This window comes from Lepidochelys kempii, chromosome 6 (genome assembly GCF_965140285.1).
Source record: "Lepidochelys kempii isolate rLepKem1 chromosome 6, rLepKem1.hap1, whole genome shotgun sequence".
In the NCBI taxonomy this organism is placed as follows: Eukaryota; Metazoa; Chordata; order Testudines; family Cheloniidae; genus Lepidochelys; species Lepidochelys kempii.
In genome coordinates this window covers 26,380,786-26,401,938 of record NC_136385.1, presented here as the reverse complement: position 1 = coordinate 26,401,938, position 21,153 = coordinate 26,380,786, and the positions used below count along the sequence as shown (strand labels likewise).

At 45.8% G+C, this 21,153-nt stretch overlaps 1 protein-coding gene across 9 annotated transcripts in view; it reads right to left on the bottom strand.

Annotated features, from left to right (window-relative positions):
- Positions 1 to 961: 961 nt before the first annotated feature.
- BRSK2 (BR serine/threonine kinase 2) overlaps positions 962 to 21,153 on the bottom strand; it is a 427,682-nt gene continuing 407,490 nt past the window's right edge. For 5 of the 9 annotated variants that reach the window (XM_073347202.2, XM_078853166.1, XM_073347204.2 and 2 more), the window contains 4 exons: positions 19,840 to 20,020; positions 18,412 to 18,501; positions 8,694 to 8,741; positions 985 to 1,757 (listed from right to left, as the gene is read on the bottom strand). In XM_073347202.2, the coding sequence (XP_073203303.1) occupies positions 1,582 to 1,757; positions 8,694 to 8,741; positions 18,412 to 18,501; positions 19,840 to 20,020 (495 nt within the window). In that variant the 3' untranslated portion in view covers positions 985 to 1,581. Of the gene's footprint in view, positions 1,806 to 8,693; positions 8,742 to 18,411; positions 18,502 to 19,839; positions 20,021 to 21,153 lie in introns of all 9 variants that reach the window. The other 4 variants (XM_073347205.2, XM_073347207.2, XM_078853168.1 and 1 more) reach the window with 3 other exon arrangements.

The following is a 21,153-nucleotide window of genomic DNA, read 5'->3' as shown; positions in this document are numbered from 1 at the left end:
CTTCGTGATTCACTTGCCCATAGCACTGACTCCTCGTCTCACTCAAATGAACTAAGTGCCAGTGGTATGCACATGCACACACATGGGAAAATACCCCCCAAATTATCCTCTTTTCTTCTTCTTCTGTTTGTTGAAAAACCCAATAAATCAAATAAATAAATCAAACCCAGCAAATAAATAATAATACTGATATTGATGCAGCACGAGCGACACGACAATTGCATCCAAATGCAGGGGGTGTTGGCGGATCCAGATGGCGGAAGAAGGTCCCAACCTGGCAGCGTGGTAGGCGGGGAGTTGAAGACGGGGGAGGAAGATGAAGAAGAAGGAGCAGCAGCTGTGGCAACGGCAGCTGGTGGCAAGAGGCTGTTCTCGGCGAGGCAGAATCCTTGCCCGCCTCTTTTGCTGCCGTATGTTGCCTTTTCCCTAAGTTTTAAGGTTTGTTTGTTTTTGTGTTTGTTCATTCCCCCCACCCCCAGGAGGGGATCCCCCCCCTTCCAGCAGGTCGAAAAGCAAAATGATAAGAGTATAAAAAACAAACACAATTTAAAAAAAAAACAAAAACAAAAGGAAAGGGTGGGGACGGGGGTGGGGGGGAAAGGAGTTTGAGAAAATCCCACAGTGAAACTCCCCGATATTCTTGGTTTGACGCTTTGCTTTTACTCACTCCTTGGTGGTTTTGGCTGAGAGAGCTCCCTGGTTTTATGGTAACATTTCCCCTTGTTTCTTGCCCCCCTCCCCCTGCCAGTCTGAGTTCACCTGCACCGATGAATGTTGTCAAGGGCAATGGTGTCACTCCAACAATTGCAACCTGCTTCCAGCCCAGGTTGTGCAATCCCATTACTGAGCAGATCTCCCTCGTGGAGCACCAAAAAGAAAAAGAGAAAAAGTGCGTGTTGGGGAGGTGTTTGGGAGGAGGTGGGGGAGAAACCCATTTCCTGGGGACAGAGGGGGAGGCTGGGAACCTCAAACAGGACTGGTCCTTGGACAGTCTACATCGGTTTCCTTCCGTCAACAAGTGTCCGCAGAGCACAGAAGGTGAAGCCGTTGCTGACATGTTAACTTTTCGGGATAATTCCTGGTAGCAGAGCGGAAACAAGTGGTGTCGTCAGAAACAGAGAGAGCAAGAACAGAACAAGAAACAAAAATAATAATTTAAAAAATCCAACAAAACATCAGGAGGGGAAAAAAATAAAAATACTCAAAATACAGGGAGATGTAAAAACAAAAAAAAAAACAAACCAAAAAAGCCACAACCCAAGATCTGGTGAACTGGATTTTGTCATCTGTGCTACCTTGTCTTTCTTTCTTTCTTTCTTTCTTTCTTTCTTTCTTTCTTTCTTTTTCTTTCTTTGTGTGTGTGTTTGTTTCTGAGATATATATTATATATCATATATAAATATATATATGTATATATATACAGTCATTCCTTCTTACAAAATTTGTCTATAGACAGTTTTGTACTGTTGTGGAAAGGTATATACATCCTTCTAGTTTAGAGGCTAGCTTGCTAAGGAATATTCTTTGATTCTTTCTTGCTTTTTGTTTTTTAAGTTATTTAATTTTTTAAAATGTATTTATTTAAGGTTGGTCTTGTAGGCCGCCTGATGAGACCATCTTTGCCTTGTCTTTGCCAGCAGGGTACTTATTGTCTCCTCTAGACCCATAGTCATTAGCATCGGAATCGCTCCGCTTGCTGTTTGCGCTATGCTTGGTTGGCGTGCCGGGGGGATGGCTCACCTGCCCGTTCTTCTCGTCTGAAAAAAGTTGTTTAATTACGTCAAAGAAGTTACTCAATGGGCTGCCTGGGTACACAAAACAGAAGAGACAAAAAAAAAAAACACAGAGAGAAAGAGAAACAGAGAGAGAGAGAGAGAGAACAAACAAACAAATGAACAATGGGGTTTTTAACAAGAAGAACGTGATGAGAGATCCAGAGCCACGTGCATGGGGGTGTGTGGAGGATGAAGATGATGAGCAGCAAGAGGAAGAGTGTTAGGATGGGACACCTCTGGCAGTAAAGAGGCTGGGAGCAAAACGTGCCAAGGGGGGAATGTCCTACTTGCCTACCATGTGGTTGGGAACAGAGATCCTACCGAGCAGGAGAACTCCATTGCTACGTAAGCCTGGCACACTGCACCACATTGTGGAAACAGCTATACCTTTGGTCTGGAATTATTTGGCAACTCTATGAGTGGACTGTAACCCTCAGGGGATGCAGTTCCTGTGTAACTGCATCGATAAAGGTGGGGCATTAATGCATGATCAACTTTGCCTTGCAGCCTTAGCAAGTTCTGTGTTAGACATTATGCTTTTCTTCCTTCTTTTAGTTACACTCACTGGTCTCTCCCTGAACACCCACTCAACCACTTGGCCTGGAACACCTGTGCATTCCAGGGGAATATGAGCATTTGACACGTGAGTAGGGCTGGGATGCAAGGGGGCAATCCTCAACTAGTATGTGTGGGGCTGTGATTCTGCAAGATTCTGAGCACCTTCAATCCTTATTGACAACAGCAGGAGTTGAGAATGCTCAGCAGACTGCAGGACCAGGCTCCTGTGCACATGTGGTTTCTGGCCGCGATTTAACCTGGTGGGACCACAAAGCAAGAACTAGTATCAGGCTGATATACTCTGCACTCCACCCTCTTTAAAACAGCCAATGAGCTTCACTATTATGGAGTTGGAAGCCAAAGGAATTGCAGCATCATACGCTAATAGAAAACAGCATTAGGAAACTTTGATTAATTTAGCCACGAGATTAGGGCAAACTATGGCGCAGATTGGGTGCTGCACATCTGTCAGAACACAGCCTTTCATGTCACTGAAAAAAATCTCTTTGTCTGCCATTTCCCCTTTCTATAACACCCTCGATACGTTTTATTATCATTGCCATATGGTTCTCTAGTGTATGAAGTGTCATTGTCCCACATCCACAATGGAACAACACTAAGGTTTTGTCTACCCCCCCTGAGCAACGTAGTTATACAGACCTAACCCCCGCTGTGTAGACAGCGCTTTGTCAGCAGGAGAGCTTCTCTTTCACCAACAGAAGTTGGTCCAATAAAAGATATTACCTCACCCACCTTGTCTCTCTAATTTTGGGATTTCCTCACTTTAAAAGGCACAAATATTATGTAAGGAGCCCTCATTTACCTGTATAACTATAGGCCTGGTTTTGTCTGGTAGGTAGTATAGTGTTTAACTGAGTGCAGGTGCTGGTTCTTTGCACTGAACACAACAAGTCCAAGCCACCATTAGCTGCTGGACAGGTGTGACCTAGCTACGTCTCAGTCTTAGAGATGGCCCACACCAAAACCTCAGACTCCAACACCAACACCTTCAGATTTGGGGGAAATTTGAAACATGGATCCTAAATTTGTGGCTGAGATTGGACATGCCATGAATTTCACACACACATTCTGGTTTGGATTCTGAAATCTCCCCAGAGTTCAGGGGGATGGAGGTTTCAGCCACAGGATTTTTACTGACGCCCCTCTCTAAGGCTCAGTGAAGTTGTCCTAGCCAGATGGCTTGTGGGCACACGCTCTGCTCAGACTCTTCTCTACTTCTAGAGGTGGTTACTCCCTTCCAGTGGGAAAAACGAGTGGACGCGGCGGTTGGGAGGGCAGGGAATGCAAGTAACACTCAGCCTTGAATGCAGGATTGTGGACAGGACAAGTTCTTATGTGGCTTTGGACCCTCATCTTCATACACAAATGGAGTCAGCAGACAGAAAGAATGGAAGAGAGCACTAAAAAAAAATGCGGGCTAGGGAGGGAAGGAGAGGGGGGTATTTCTAGTGATTCAGGGGAGCAGTTTATTCCACAGGCTTAGAGGGAAGTGGGAGGGCAGACTAAGCAGAGTTCTATGGGGATTGGGAAGGTTTAAGTTCTTTGCATAGACAGGTACAGAAGACAAAAGTCTAATTTGCACGAATGGACCAACAAAATGCTAAGTACATTTTATATGTAAATGCTCTGCATTTGGTGAGTCCTAATACAGGATTTTAAATCCTCCTATTAAAATATTCAACTCTTCCCCCACCCCCATGCCCTACTGGCTCTCAAGTGTCTGGAGATTTACTGGGCCAACAGTATTTAATAGCCTATCTCCCCTTTGCTGATATCACTACTGAATTCCTTATAATCAGCGTTCTCAGCTCAAATTTTAATGGGAAGTGAGAAATCCTTAGGGATATTCAGAGAGAGCTATTGAAAAAAAATAGGCCATTTCACTAACCCTTTCTTTCCTTTGCCTTTTACAGTAGCTGAGCTTGCAATTAAATAGTTTGTCTCCATCCTCTCTTGTCCTGTTGGTAACCAGGGCCAGGCAACCACAGCATCCATATTCTTGCCTGCTAGGACACCAATGGACTCATTTAGATAATGGTCTTGGATTGAGTAAAGGGCACCCGCACTGATACTTGCTCTGTGATGATAAATAAAGAAGGGCCAGGCATGTTGAGAACACCAAGATGGTGAGTGCTGGTTAACTGCCAGGAAAACGGGGCCTGAACCTGCAGAAGTTAGTGGACCATCACTAGTTATGTTTAGAAGTCTCCTGCTATTAGTACCTGGTACAGGCAGTGGGATATATCACATCTGCCAATCCAGGTCAGGGTCTCGAAGGGTTAGTGTAATATTTCTGAATGAGAGATAATGTCCCATGACTGGGAGCTTCTTTAACCCTGAGTACAAACTCTGGTGGATGCAGTACAAACACCAGAGGAAGGGCAGCAAGGATGGTAAAGCGCAAGAAGCATCATAGCTATGTGGTGATTAAGTTTATATTCATTAGAAAGAGGCGACTGAGTGGCGACATGATTGGGGCATGTGCATTTCTGAGCCAGGTGGTAGGGGTGGATGTTGCAGAGGGTAAAAGGCTTGAAAACAAGTACTGAAGCTATGGAGGGGTTGGGCATTGAGGGAGTGAAATAGAAATATCTTTATGCAGAGGGTAATTCATGTGCGGCACAGACTCTGCCCAACGCCGCAAAAGAAACTGCAACTGTAAATGGACTGGGTACAGCCAGCACTAAGAGGAAGGAATTGCAGCCAGACACCAGACCAAGGAGGTGAAGAGGTCCTGTCCAGATAGGCTGCATGGACTCTCTCTTAAGACCCCATATTTCATTTGCCATTGCTAAGAAATTTGCTTGACATGGACTTAGCACCAGTGGGGCCACAGGCACCCTGGGCAAAGCCGACAAGCTTCACGGAAGAAGAGCGGGTGGTTACACCAGGAACAATGTGTCTGCTTTGACCTCATAAAGAACCTCAGCTCCGTCTGCCGGAACTACCAGAAACAAAAAGGAATCAGGAGGGTTTGGAAGCTGCTACGGCTTGCACACATTCTCCCTCTCTTGCATCTTTCTTTTCTGCTACCATTTCAGGAACGTTTTGTACGTGCATCAATCATTGCCAACAAAAATCACTACCAAGAGCTAGCATTGGCCAAGTCACTACTGCCACACAACATTACAGAGAACTGACTGGGAGGGGGAGTGGAAGGAGTTGTGTGTGCATTTGAACATCTGCTGGCAATGCAGAGAGCATGCCAGGAGAGGGTGGGGGACAGGGGCCTAAGCTTTTGGTGTTGAAAGATACCCTCATTGCAAATGGTTTGGCCTTCAAACACAGGACATTCATCACAGGGAGTTCTTTCAATAAAAGGTTTCCTTTCTTTCTTAAAGTCATGGCCGCGGCCAGCATCATGGGCATTGCCACTGTCCATTGTCTTAAAGGCCTTTGTTTCCCAATCCCCATCTTCTGTTCATATATGATGCTCCCAGTGCCAGAACAATATTGGCACCTAAGAACAGGATTTGCCCCTTCCTATCAGACAGTCAACAGTGAACTCACAAATTTTAAGTTCCCTGAACTGTCCCCAAGGTGGCACTGGTGAAAATTTCATTCCTTGCCTCTTGCCTCTCACCTCCTATTTCCTGTGACATAATCTCATCAACACTGTGTTTCATTTAAAAGGAAAGCCACTCCTATTTAGCACAGTACCTCGACTTTCACATGGGACCTTCAGAGGCACTGACTGACATAAATAAAGTGCAGATTGTATGGCAATATTCCTAATTAAAACAGACGTTTCTGAGTTTTCTGCAGGCAGATATATTGCTGTATTAAGAGAGGAAGACACCTGGTGTTGGAGACTTGAAAGTCTGGCCCCATGTGGGAACTGCTGGATGCTCAGCCCTTTGGAAAATCTGGTCCCAATTGTGGGTGTTGAGCATTTGGAAATCTGGATCTGAGCTCTTTGGAAACTCTGGCCCGTAGTATTTCTTGTGATAGTTTAATCCTGATTGGATTATGATCTTTAATGGTGGACTTCTCCCCCAAATCCACTCCCCCATGGCTGGGTCACAATTTGATCAATATCAATCCGATTGCATCAATTATATATGTAATGGCTGATAATCAGCAGGAAACTGAGAAACGTCAGATTTCATCAAAAACCGGAATGTTCCCTTCTGTACAGGCTCACAGCACAAACATGGTGAGCCATGCCTTCCACTACGGGAGAGCAGCACACATTGGCAAGCTTGTTCCTGCAGGTGCCCCTGTGTCGGGGGGCAAGGGGCAGAGCAAATGGCGGGGGGATTCCATAAGGAACAGAACTTCTCTGTCCAATGCCTACAGGGTCAGGGTCATCGTAAGGGAGCAGCAGCTCAGGATCTTCTCTGCCACTGCACCCCGGTATAGATAACAGTGCGGGGCTCAACATTAAGCGATCACAAAGTTGCCCACTTCAGCTGGAGCCTAAATACAGTCTAAGCAAGCTTAAACCACACAGCCCCTCAGGATGGTGCTCTCTGACTATGGTGACTTGGGACACTTGATGGAGTATGGTGCTTGGGTCTACACACTGTTGCTTATTTGTTATTACACCTCTAGTGGCTAGTTGGTGAACCATCATTTCAGCCTCACAGAAAGCTGCTTGTCCTCAAAGCCACAGCGAAGAGTTTGCCTCTAGGGGGTCAAATTCTGGAATGACACTGGAGTTACATATGAGGGTAGAATTTGGCACAACATAAGTCATTGCTACTCTGTGCATAAGTGTGTGTGACACATAGACAGTGGCTCCATTAAGCCACACAAATCCTATTATTGCATAGGTGGATTTGCCCATGTACTTCCTCTGTTCCATTGCCTACAAAATGCTTTCTTTCACTGGCCTTTGCTCCAGTCTCCCTTCCCCTTGCTAGTACTGAAGCTGACAATGTGACAGCTGGTGGGTGTGGCTGGGCAGAAGATGAACAGCAATAGACACACTGTTTAGAGAGTGCAGAGCACCGACTGGTTTTCTGTGTAGTTCAATTAACTTTTAAGCAATCAGTGGAATCTGAATTTCAGTATTTTTATATGATGTTGCTGCCGGTTCCAGGCAACTAACTGCAGCTTGAGGGAGAGGACAGATTTGCTGTTTGATGCTTTTACAGAGAGGCTGGAGATCTGCCTAGGACATAAATGAGCCTCCAGGCGGAGAGTGGGAACAATATAACCCAGGAACTGAAGTAATAATTCAAAATGAACCCCCTCCAGAGAATCAGAAAAACTCCTTCCAGCTAAACTGTAATTTAATGGAAAGAGATCATGTGGATAAAAGGTAACAGACCAAATTCTTCTCTCAGCTACACTTTTGTAAATCCGATATTACTTCCGTTGTAACCTCAGAGCAACTTTACAGAAGCTAAAGAAGTTACTTGGGATTTACAGTGGTGTAACCAAGAGCAGTATTTGACTCAGTGAGGAGATCCTAAACAGGTTTGGACTTCAGGTTCAGATAAACATCTGAATGTTTCAGGCCTACCATCCTGGATTAGACATCTAAAGAAAAGAGGCTCTCTTGTGTCATTTCAGGAACTTCCTGTTTCTGTTCAGGCCAGAAGTACCAAGCGAAAAACCTCCCTTGGTGTATTCGGGCATTTCCACTTCTGCTCTCACCAGGAAGGGCAAATACACAGGAAGAAAGGAAAAATCTCTCTCTGTGTGTGTGTAAATTTAAATGAAATTTGTGGAACCTCAAGCAAGGTCAAATGTGAGTTTTGGGAGAAACAAGTTAATCCATCCCTAGTAAAAAGCCTCAACTATGGTTGGTCCCAGAAGGGCAATATTAATCCTCAGAGTCAGACTGGAGCTATGCTGATCTACACCAGCTGAGGATCTGGCCCATAATGTGGGATCTGTCTTATGCAGTGGACTTCCAGGAGAAAGAGGGGATTACCCCAAACACACATGGGGGAGTGGAGGAGAGAGTGATGAGGAGAAGAATGAAAGTAGTCTTCTCTCTCTGTTGCAGGAGACACAAGGAGGCAGCAACTCAAAAGCAGGGATTGCGGTGCACAGCCTCACCCACAGAAAGGCGACTTCGAAGTGAAGTCTGAGTCAAAGGCGAAAAAGCAAAAATGCCAGCAGGCATGGATTAGAGTGAGGGGAGAAACTCACAAGTGGAACAACGCATACTTGTGCTGTGCAGGGTGAAACTGTGATGGGCCTTGTGTGTAGGGGTATGGATGGGGAGGAACAGGAGTAGGTGTGCGTATGTACAGAAGGTACATGAGAGGTATAGGGAGTTGTCAGGGGGTGGGCAGATGTGCAAAAGGAGTGGGAGGAGAGGAGGACATTATGTGATTCAGCAGGGGTTAGGGGAGGGATAGAAGGCAGAAGGGAAGTTCTTACCACATTTGGAAAGTCTGCCAGTCATCAACTCCACACAGTTAGTGGTGTCTGGATCATAGAATGGAAAGAGGAGGGAGGGATGGAAAAACATAAAAAAAAAAAAAAGGTTTCCATACCTCTGTGCACAAAGCAGTCACTTAGCGCATTATCTCCTGAAGCAGGAAACGCACAAAGCTAGGAGTTTACACAACCCAGAACCCAGGCCAAACTGTGCCCCCATTTACGCCAGCGGAACCCCCATGGTATAACTGAGAGCACAATCTGCCTCATTGCCCCCCATTTCTATCCAGTCTCTTATCTCAGTTACAGATGTTTAAAACAAGCAAATAATGTTTTGCAACTATATCAATGAATTTAAAATCTTGAACCATATTGTTTCACCTGGCCAGCCACAAAAGTAGCCCTACAAAATCAAGATGGTGACTAAGCAGCTGATCTGTGCAACACCACCACGTTGGCAGGATGCTATTTTGTATGTGATCTAGGTGTCAGTCACACTCTTCCGGCATCCATCCCCATCACAAAATCACCTCATATACTCCAAGGGATATCCTCTCAGTCATAAACATAATTCTGCCTCCCTTACTCAGACGGGGTAGTCCCTTAGTCAGATGGATTTTAACGGGATTGCTCACAGACTAAAGTTCTGCTTAACATAAAAGGATGGTGGAATATGCCCGAAAATTGTTTTATGTGCGTTTTCTATCAAAATTGCCTGTAGCTCCCATCACCATGGCAGCTAAGTGCTTCTAAACCAAATCCAGGAAACTAGGGCGCAGAAGGTAGAGTAAATGTAAGTGTTAATGCAGAAAGACCAGCCAGGTTGAACATGACTGTGTGGAACTCCTCCCCAGTCTGTCAGTATTCTGGATTCCCCAGCGTTCGGGAAGCATGCGCAGAACCCAGGGGGATGGCTTCAGAACGCTGGGCAATCCTGAGCACCCGCTGGCTGCTGAGCAGCTAGATGATTTCTAATGCACTTCAGTTTAAGTTCTCTTCTTGCTCTGACTCTCTACCAGCACTTAGACACCAGAGTGATAGGCTTCCTGATGCTAGCCAAGAAGGGGGCAGGCCTGGGTAATCTGTCAGCTCCCCTTTCCCCAGAATGCTGAGGAAAGTAATTAAAAAACAAGGTAGAGGACACCATGTGCCTGAATAAGATGCTCCCCATCCCCAGATGTTAACCAAGGTGGGAAGATCACAATAGGTGTTTTCTAGAGACCATGGAAAAGGGAGAGCATTTTGGGTCCATTGGCACTGGTCGGAGCAGCAGAGAAGAACCTCCAGCAATCCCCAACACAAAGGTTAGAGTCTGGCTGGCAGAGGCATCAGAGAAATAATACCCACCAGGCATGGGAGGCTCCTGAAAAAGGGTTAGGACTGGGGAAGAGGGAAAAAAGGAAGGGGATCAGGGAGCAGAGGAAAAATAGGGTGTGTGAGAGGGGCTAGGAGGAGGATTGTGATGGAGGCTTAGGGCATAGGGGTGGTGTGGGGCTCAAGGGAAGGGAGTGGGGGACAAAAAGAAGGGGATCAGGCACATGAGGGGGGTCAGGAGGTTTAATTGTCCTTTAGGGGCCTTGGCCATCCTGCCCCTGACAGGGCAAGGGTAGGAGTTAGATGTATTCCTATGTATGTGCAGCACAAACCATGTTCCTCACTGAAATTACATAACAACATTTCGAATTTACTAGGACATCAAAGGTGAGTCTGCAAATGGTTTGGATTAGCTAGAACTCCCTCAGCTGCCGCAAACTGTGCCCAAGGCCTCCAATAGCAGATACCGCCAACTGCAATATCCAGCCCCACCTGCATTGCCTGCTCCTGTTCTGAGGGACAGGAGAGGACTGGGGTGAGGGGTGTTTGCCAGATACGTGCCTGTTTTACTATGTGGTCTGGATTTACAAAGGTTTTCTTTTTAATGATATTTTATACCCTTTGGTTATAAAATAATATTACAAACCAGTGATGGGACTGAGCCCTAGAACCTGGAGCCAGATTGCCAACTTCCAGGCCCATCTCTATTACAAACTTCACAAAATTGCACCATATAATCAAACCAACTATGGCACTCACCTGACCTGCCACGGAGCAGGGACAGGTCCCAGCTGTGTTCTCTGGTTGAAGTAATGTCACAAACACAATTGCATGCTGGGACATTACGAAGGACCAGTGATCCAAATGGGGCTGGAGGAGGATAACCTTTAGGATTTCTATGCCATAGTGTTATCTATTCAAAGTGCCATACAAACATTAATCCTTACAACAGCCCTGGGAGGTAGCTTAGTTTTATTATCCCCATTCTATCAATGAGGAAACTGAGGCACACAAGGCATAATTTATTCCGTGGAATAAATCCACTGACTTCAATGGATTTACATTAGGGATGAATTTGGCTTTGAGTTCTTAAGGGATGTTGCAGGACCTAAGAAAAAATGGCTTTACATTAGCTGGGCTGGATCCATCTTCAGTTTAACTGCCCTGAAGCCATGGAAAAGTTCCCATTGATTTCAGTTGGTATTAGATCAAGCCTCTGATGTGTAATGGTATAGTCCCCTTCTGCTTAGCTGTTGGGGGCATTCACCACCTATTGCTAAAGGTCAGGGAATTTAGTCAATGATTAGCAGATCCAGTTCTTTAAAGGACTGAAAACTAATTCTTAAATGGGAATTTCCATGCTTTTAAGTGCTGATCCAACTGCCACTGACTTCAGGACTTCCATGGACTTCCAAGGGAATTGGACTGGATACTCAGCTACCAACACTCCACACACAAAGGGGAATATTTGGGTAATGCTTTTGAGGGTTAGATACTGGGGAGTTTCTCCAGTGAAATGGATATTTCCATGCATTTGTGGATTTAGCTCAAAAACTTAATATTACATTCAATGGATATCTTGTGCAAATACTGTTTATTTTTTAAAAGTCACTTGTGGTCAGCTATCATAGATGTTTTTGCAATCTGATTTAGATCCATCTAATCGTTTAATTGCTACAAATACATTAACTGAGTGATTCGAATGCAAGAAGACAAATCCACAAAACAAAAAATTATTGTAAAGGTGGCCTTGTGGATGCAATTCAATTTAATATCTTAGGCATTATATAATAGTTTTGTTTCAAAAATATGAATTGCAGGTTATAGACGTGTATGTGATGGGTAGGGAAAAATGCAAAAATTCTTTCGGAATTATAGGAGCATGGAAAAATATCTGGAGGGCAAAAACAAATAACTCATTTTGTTTCTTAAAAATGTTCAACCAAAACGACTGTAACTGCATTTCTATATGTTGTATAGTACCTGTAACTGCATAAGAATCTATATTTAGTTCTGATGCCTGCCTCATGCATTATCAGGTGTTTTTTTTTTTTTTTTTAAAAGAACACCACACAGATGCATTCTGGAAACTGTAGTTCAGAGGACATCAGTTAAATACTGAGTGGCTAAAGATCCCCTCCCCGTCTTCCTTATAACAACCATTTGAATAGTTTCAGTCCTTTCCATCATATTGTAATGTTTTGTTCTAATACTAATTCTAGATGATAAAAGTTTCACAACCTAAAAATAGCATTTTTATCCATAGAATATTTAATGAAAACCAACCCAGCAAACTGTCTGTAGCTGGTTTTCTCTCCATGGATAATAATCCAGAACCGGATGCCTGCACAATTCAGATGTCTTGTGAGGCAAATGAGGCCGAATTCCAAGTGCCTTCAGCCATCTGAGAAGCGTGGGTGTGTCATGTAACTGCACTTCTTAAAATGTACAACAGATGTTAATAAATAATATCTTTGCTGGTGATATTGGGTACTCCTTATACCACAGAGACTCCTGCAGTCAATCAGATTTCTGATGTAACAAAGACCCTGTTATAAATCAAATCCAGTGTGTTTCATGAGGATATGGATACACTGGTTTGCATCAAAATTCAGAGCAGCCCTGAACCTTATTTTTTGATGATTATTATTTTGATGAAGTTCTCTCAACTTTTCTTTCTCTCTTTTCTTTTTTCTTTACATTCTCATATGTTTCTGCGCTTCCTATATTTGCCTGCAAAAAAATTCGGTTTCCTGGTATTTCTGATTTCTGCTAATAAAGAAAATATCAGGCAAGAGACTGTGGCTGTGAGATTTCCAGATCAAGGATCTGATCCTACCAAATGCTGAGCATCTCCTGCAAGGTGCTGAGTGCTCTTGATTGCCATTAGCTTGCTCAGCTCCAAGGTAGTTCAAGTACGTTCCCCAGCTTTTGGGTACTTGTCTGAAGTATATTGTTCTCTCATCAAGGATGTGGATGCTTGAATTTCATTCTTATGGTTTAGATCTTCACCAGAACCCCCTTGGTGGAATTACTTCCTTGTAAATTCCTGCTGCTCAATTGTTATGTACTCAATCTTTCTAGACTGAGGATGAAAATCTGCAATTCCTTTTTCACATTTGGACGTTGCAAGTTTCATATCCATCTTCCTAGGTAATCTTTCAGTTTGTTACAGCTCCTGGGCAAAATGTGAGTGCACAGCAAGAAAAGCCTATAAACTAATAAAGCTATTTCAGTCAGCTAAGGATCATTTATTCTGCACAGTACATATATCAGTACAACAGGAGACAGCATATGTATATGCTGGATGTAAGTACAGAGATATGGCAGAAAGCATCCATACAGGCCTTGTTTTGAGGAGGTGGGGTGTGTGTGGGGGGAGGAGGGGGAAGGCATCTATTTGGTTGTTAACTCTGATGTTGGGAGCTGGAATTTTCAGCTGTGAGATTGAAACGTTCTGAAATCATCAGTTACCAAAGAGTTAAAACCTGATATAAAGTAGCAAAAAGTAAACAAGGAAGCAGCAAGTCTACTGCAGAGATGCAATGTTGTTTGCCCAGAAAACAGGACAAAAGGGTATGTGGAGAACTCCCTTCTCCAGGAACAAGCCTAAGGAAGGAAAGGAAATGCTAATGCAGGGAAAACTGATGCACAGTGAAATGATCACTGTTAGTTCTTGCAGACCCCTATTTACCAGCTGTATTTATTATTCCTGTGTCAAAATGCATCAGAGGAAAGTGCAGTATACTTTAGCAGAGATTGTACTGGATGGAGACAAAGGCAAAGAGCTGAGATTTTTCCCCCCATGGGGATCCTTTTGTTCCAGCAGAGGATGGTCTTGTCTAGGTCAAGTTTGAGTACCGCAGGTAGAGCAGTGTGTGGAGTGGGATCATGGAGATTGTATTCTTCTCTCTCGAACCAGGACAGCGTGGTCCTTCCAGGGCAGGGCGGAGCGTAATGGATTTATTGATGTTGCTGTTGTCCCAGCAGTTAGAATGTACAGGCATTAATTCCCTGCACTGCCTGGGGGAGTGTGTTGGACTGACATTGGCCAACTGGACTCTGTTTCTGATGTTGAATGGATTTTTACTATTTTAATTTAATTTCTACTATGGACTTCATTCATTTATGTATTTATTTTCTTGCTTCAGAGTTGTTGAGAGGGAATAAACAAAGTGAGTCCCAAGAAGGAGAATGAGGGTATGAAGGGAGGATATTACCTGGGGAGTGAGACCAGAGGGTGCAGAGGTGTGACACAGAAACACACCCACTTATACCAGAGAGAGAGAGAGAGACACACACACACAGTGCAACATCTACAAATGCTAATGTGAGCTCAGGGAAATGAGAGACAGAGAAAGGTGAGTCCTGTTCTGAAACCCAGGCCAGCTGGTTTAGTGGGCAGGCATGTCACTTAGTGGATCAAAGAGGGGCAGGAGAGAGAATGAACATCAGCATCATGAGCTTACAAGTCCTCACTGACACTGATGGAATTGGAGACACTTTCAGTGATGGGTAATCCCGCTCTAAAATAAAGCTGTAACTGATCCTCCCACACCTCTCTCACTTTATACATTTTTGTTCCAATGGCCCCACCTATAACGGCATCTGACCTGGAAGTCAGGAGACATGACTTCATAGTTGGTAGGTTTGTGGCAGCAAGCAGGAGACAGATCCTGCCAGACTTACTTGTGCTGAGCTGCATAGGTGCCAGCATCTACTGGTGTTGGTGGGTGCTCAACCCTCCTCTGCTCTGCCACGACTCCACCCCTATCCCACCCCCTGTCGACCCCATTCCAACCCCTTCTCCAAAGTCCCTGCCCCAACTCCACCCCCTCCCTGCCCCTATTCTGACTCCTTCCCCAAATCCCCGGCCTGACCCCGCCTCTTCCCTGCCTCCTCCCCTGAGCGCGCCACGTTCCCACTCCTCCCCCTTCGCTCCCAGAGCTTGCAAGCTACAGCTGTTTGGCGGCGGCAAGCGCTGGGTGGAGGAGTGGGGATGTGGCACGCTCAGGGGAGGAAGTGGAGGAGGAGGTAAGATGAGGTGGGGCGGGGAGCTTGGCTCCTGGTGGGTGCAGAGCACCCACTAATTTTTCCCCATGGGTGCTCCAGCCCCAGAGCACCCACGGAGTCAGTGCCTATGCAGAGCTGCACCGTACTCTGGGAGTCCCATTGCTTTCAGTGGGACTACCAGTGAAGTAAGGTACTATCTAACATGCAGTACAACTGCTGGGACGATCAGGGCTGGTAGGGAGACAGGCAAAGCTAAGTGAGCCACTGCACCATGCTGCAGAGGCCAAGTGCAATGGATCTCATTAACCTGATAACAGGAGCAGCACTGGGGACAAATTCATGTTGCAGGAGAGGCTGACAAGGCCCAGCATGGGGTGTTAACAACGATCAGGAAGACCCCCTTGTGCCTAGCACCTCGGCAGCATGAGACCAGCAGCCCTGTCTTGCTGACCTCAATCTTTAGACTTGAAGCTTCTTCGAAGCCATGGGAGAGGAAGGGAACAGTTTTGTTTCCTAGGGGTGGGGGATGGGCAAGCTCTGTCTCAATCTCTCCTCCTTCTCAGTCATGTCCTCCCCTTGACTCTCCCTAAGACGCCACCCTGTGGCAAACCATCCTTTTGAATGAGCAAGGCTGGGCATAGCTCCCTGCAGATCTGCTTGGTGCCATTCCTGTGGCTGAGCACTGTGTCTCCACAGCATCCCCAAGCCCCATGGACAGGCATTCGGAACACAATTGCCCATATCCTTTGCAGGCTTTGGGAAGAGAGGAAAGAAACTGAATTATCTTTGCTTTCCACTCAGAGAGAATTGACTAATCCCATGGTAGGTTCTGGGAAGTGACTTCATGACTGGCAAGGCTGCCACCCAACAAGACAAATTCTTCTGCCCCACCAGAGGTCATTTGGACTAGCTGATGGACACTGAGCCTGTCACTGCTTTCTCTGTCTCCCCTCCCATTATCACATTTCACCCGCTCCAGTACAGCTGGGGAGATGTGCTCCTTGGCTTGCCAGCTTTCAAATGCTGGCAGCCACCTTAATGGAAACAATCCTCTTTTCTCCTTCCCCCTGGCATGTTCCCTCTCTCCTGGCCCTAGACGCCAATCTAAATTTTCCAAGGGGCATCCTTTTTCTCCTTATTGAGAAACATACACATCTTGTTGAGCAGAATATTTGACTGCGGGACTGTTTGACTTGGAGTCTCTCCTCTGTCCTGTTGCCTGGAATCTTCCCCTGCCCTGCTGCAGGGTATTGTCATTCTTACTTACAAGAGCCCACCCATTCTGTTCCTGTTGTACGTTAGATTTCTATGCATAATCCCCCCTTCTCAGTGACATGGAGGTAATGTTAAGGAACGGGCTGGGTTTCCATTGCTCTGCAGAGATACTCTGGTGAAGCTTTGGACAGAGGAAAGAAATTCTGCTTTTATAATTTGATTTCCCATGAGAAAAAGAGAGAGAGAGAGAGAGAGAGAGAGAGAGAACAAAGCCGCATGTCGGATCCATTTCCCACAGCATGGTTTGTTCTGAATGCTTTCCCTCACCTCTCAGGCAGACGAATGCATTTTGTTCCATGTCACTGAGAAGACTCTCCAATGGGGACATCCTGGCTGCTTTAAACACTTGGGAAAAATAGGGTCTAAATCTCTTGAGCTAGTTTCAGTAGATGAAGCACAGAGGGCCAGGGCATGGTGCTGGTTAGAGAGGTCATGAATTTCTTTAATAGGGTTTGGTCAGCTGAGGATAAGGGATTTCTTCCCCTTAGTGGCAAGGAGAGGGGGACCTTTAGTCAAACAGCAGGAGGAATGGCAGAACTAGTCTGAATTGGCCAGATCTCTACCACAGGATTCTTCTCTGATCACCCAACTCTCTCAACCCCACCAGAGAGGGCAGGACACCAGGTGTCAGGTGAGGGAAAGGTCTCATTTCTTTCTGGTGTCTGGTTTAATGCCATAAGACTGGACAGCAAATAAAAAAGCACTTGGTTCCTTGAGATTAAGTTAACCTAAAACAAATCTAGCTCTCGACTGCCAGCCATTCCCATCTCCTTTAGTGGCTCTTGGAGGGCGAAGAAGTCTCCAGTACTACAGGGAAAAGGGCTAGGCAATACTGGCAGGAGGAGGAGAGGTGGGAAAGATCTCTCCTAAACGGAGTGACAACTTCTTTCTTGTGGAAAAACTCTCTCTATAGCTCTCCCAGCTGGAACTGTCTCCAGATTTAATTCACTCACCTGCCACACTGTTACAGCAAGGGCATCGAACTCCTTCTTGAAGAGGGCTAAATTCCATTTTTAATTATAATCCATGGGCCAGGGTATAAATTTAGGACTCCATATCCACCTAAATCCACAGCAAATCCCCAATTCACAGCAATGGCAGGTTTACACAAAGGTCAAGCAGACGATTTGGCCCTTATACATATCCTTTAGTTACTAACATTTTTTATTTGCTCAGTACTTAATGGAGTCAGCATCATTCAAATGGGAAAATTCTCCCCATTCTTTCTGCCTTTTCTTGTCTTCCTTTCCCATCCTTCTTTCTCTTGTGTCTCCTCTGTTTCTCCCGCTGCATTTCCTTTCCTGCAGTAACTCCCAATTCCCACCTTTCCAGGGGTTTCAACTCTCACATTCTTCCCTGTTCCGTTCTCTTAAAATGATCAGCAATGAGTGGTAATGCTGACATTTTAATGTGTCATTGTTAGGCTCTAGGGCGAACACTCCAAGGTGCTTAATGGAGTGAGGAAGTTCGCACCTCTCAGTGACCATTTCAGGCTGACTGCAGACTCAGGAAGATGACTGCATTAATTACACTGGGGTCCCACTTGGAAGGGTTTTTGTTTGTTTGTTTGGGTTTTTACAATCATTGGGGCTAGAAACTTGCTTTTTAAAAAAATGAAAGCTGGGATCCTGCAGAACCTGAATACACTATGAAGGCTACACCAATCGATCAACAGGGCCAGGTGTCTAACACCACTACCCATAGCTGGGAGCCACCTTCTGACACTCAGAAAGCCTTTGCTCTTAACTTCTTGCTAAAGACAGCTCCAAGCTTTATTCCAGGAGTGGATATAGGGGGTTCTACAGCATTCTAGAGGGGTCTTTAATCTGCTATTTGGGAGCTACAGAAAATCTGGAACTTCTGCTTTCTTTGAGCGGGTACAGATGGCTCTTGGGGTGGGAGATGGGAAGTCACTTGGGACATTGGAGATGGAGTGTGGGAGGCAGGAGTAGGGTGGATGGGGGCGGAGAGTTATTGTTCTGTCTGAATGAAGCTAGTTTCTAGTTGCAATCAGAGGGACGTGTTCCCCCATCTTTTCTCCCCTCCCCCCCACTGAGAGGCACTTCACCTTCATGTCCTTGCTGAAGCAAAGCACTGAACAGTGAAAACAACATACCTGATAACTGCTGCACTGAAGGCTGGTCATGTGTGCTTAGCAACTGTGCCTGAATGGTTTCTACTACCCTCTTGAAGCGACGGCTTGGACCTGCGGGGGAGAAAAGACGCAATCAGCGGTGAGAGAGCAGGAGCTGAATACCCCCATAAGGCACAGGGCATAACACAGGGGAAGGAAAAACAAGCATCTTCCCTTCAATCTCCACCCCCCCCCCCGTTATCAGACGGGTAGTGTGTCTGTGGGCTGGTGGTGGGGTGTGACTGAAGAGCTACTGAACGACCACTTTAGAGCCAGGCTGTGAAGGACTCCCTGGAAGAGTGGAGCTTAGACGCTCCTTTCCCATCCTAGTATCTGAAATGCCCTGGGGGCTGGGTTTCTAAATGTGAGGTTCGTTTTCTCTTTTTAATCTCTCTCTTCCCTCAGACGGTTCCCCTGCCCTCCAGAATTAGCATTCTCAGTGGGAATTACAGCAATGCCCTCCTCCAAAGGTTCCTATTGCCAGATCCATTCAAAATCTATTCTAATGGGGTTTGGTTGGACACTGGCAATAATTATATCCATCCTATCAAAGCCAAGCCTGTCTGTAACCTAGTGCTGCTTAACAGCCTCAGTCTAAACAGCCCACATCTCCACTAGGTCTAGCCCCCCTGCCCCTCCTCCCAAGGATTTAAAATCAGAAATGACTCCTCCCTCAGACTTGACAGCCCATCTGTGGGGAGCAAGTGTGTGTCAAAAGGTGATACGAGCTATCCCTAGAGAGGAGGGGAGGCTCTGGTATTGGTGCACAGCCTGGATTTGTGCAGCCACTATCGAGATGGCTCGCTTGATACTGGACCTGTTTCGGGAGGGAATATACTCATAGCCTTTGGGGAAGGGGTAAAGGTCTGATGGTGGAGGGAGGGGGAGAGGACCCAGAAGAGAATCCAGGTTAGTCAAGGGCCTAGTTCTGCAGTTCTGAGTCAGACTGGCCTGCCTCTCTCACAGTGTGCCTGGTGGCCAGCTAAGACAATAGAGTGGCTACCCTGTTACTTATGTTCTGGGTAAGGGCAAAAGCCCTGTGGGTGGCCGCCCAGTGCCTTGCTCAGAGACACACCTTATACTGAAACAATAAGCCAGGACAGATGGAGCATTTCAAGTCCAACGCATTGAGCAGCAGTGACTTTAGCTCACGTCTTTGGCTGACCATGATGGCATCCTCTTCAACGGTAGTTGCTCCCATTGACCTTCCCTTTCTCTCCCAGCATGCCCATCACTGCCAAACCACAGGAGGCCTAAACTGTCATTCCTCTTCCCTTCCCAAGTTCTTCCTCTCTTCCTGATTTCTAGGCTTTTATCTTCTCTGCTCCCATGTCTGCCCTCATGCTCTGACCTCCCCACTGGCAGGGTGAATGCTCCCCTGCCCACAGGCTGCAGCTACTGCGTGGTTACCTGATAAGAGCGTGAAAGTGACTGAGTAGATCCCATTCTCCTTCTGTGCCTCGCCCCCTTCTGTGTATGTTATGTCCACCTGGAACTTCACTGGCTTCTGGAAGACAGCGGGACCCCCTGTGGACTTGTACTCTGCTCGGAAACTTGTCTGTGAGATGACGCTGTGACTGAGGCTGGGAATCTGAAACAGGGTGGCAGTAGGGGATGATATCGTCAGAGGACAAAAGCTCTATTTAAGAAGATCACTCTTTCTCTCTCTCTCGCTTGGACTTCCCAGCCATCGGAGAGAGAAAGCTTTGCTGCCTATGGGCTCCACCTTGCAATGAGCTGTGCACTCTTGTAAAATCAGTGGGAGTTGAGGCACTCAGCACCTCACATGAATGCACAGTACTTTGCGGATCAAGCCAGGTTTAAAGAGTGCATACTGGTGAAGTTACTTGACATATTTAGGAACTCCCCCTGCTGTACAACTGAGCATAGTGGGTCCTCCCAAGCATCAGTTCCAGTAGATCCTCACAGCTCAGTGAGAAATGATATCAAGTGGGGGTAGAAAATTCAAAGCTGGATACCAAAGAGAGACCAGGAAAAGGGATACTCGATAGCTGACCTGGACAGATAAACAGGACCAGAACCTGGGATCTCTACAGGGACTGTTTACCTGTGAAGAACCTAACTACCCCCCACCTCCTATTAGTAGGAAACAGACCTCTGAGTGACCTCTAGGGTACTCCTAAGATCTTCACACTTGAGGCCAGAGTTTCTAAACTGTTCAGGGCAAGGTTTTCAGGTGCCCAGCATTGACAGTCAGGGTCAGAATTCCAAATAGGCTCAGCATTCAACATGCTAAAAATCTTAGCAAGCTGGCCAGTTATCTGGGTGTCTAAATAGGAATGGTGGTCTTCTGAAAATCTGTCCCTAGGGATTCATTCAGCAGCTTGCTGCATTATCTTTAATTAGGAAGCTAGCTGTGAGAGAGAGCAGCTGGGGTATTCACAGTGACTTCTTGGCACTAAAAGCCAATATACCAGTCCCATACGTGGAGCTGAATTCATGGACTTCATGTAAGGGAGAGGCATAGTTTAAATAAATGTGTGGTCATTTACAGTGGACAGCAGACTATTTTGTTATAGCCCATTCTTACAGGTCTGTGCTGTGTGCAAAGAAGTTCAGGGGTCTTGACTGCTCTATGGAATGGAATTCATTACAGCAGGTATATTATAGAGATCGAAAATTAGTGCCTTTCTGCAGAAAAACAATGTCATACAGCAAAACATAGAAAATAAACTAAGCCCTATCCGCATCTCAAATTTTAAA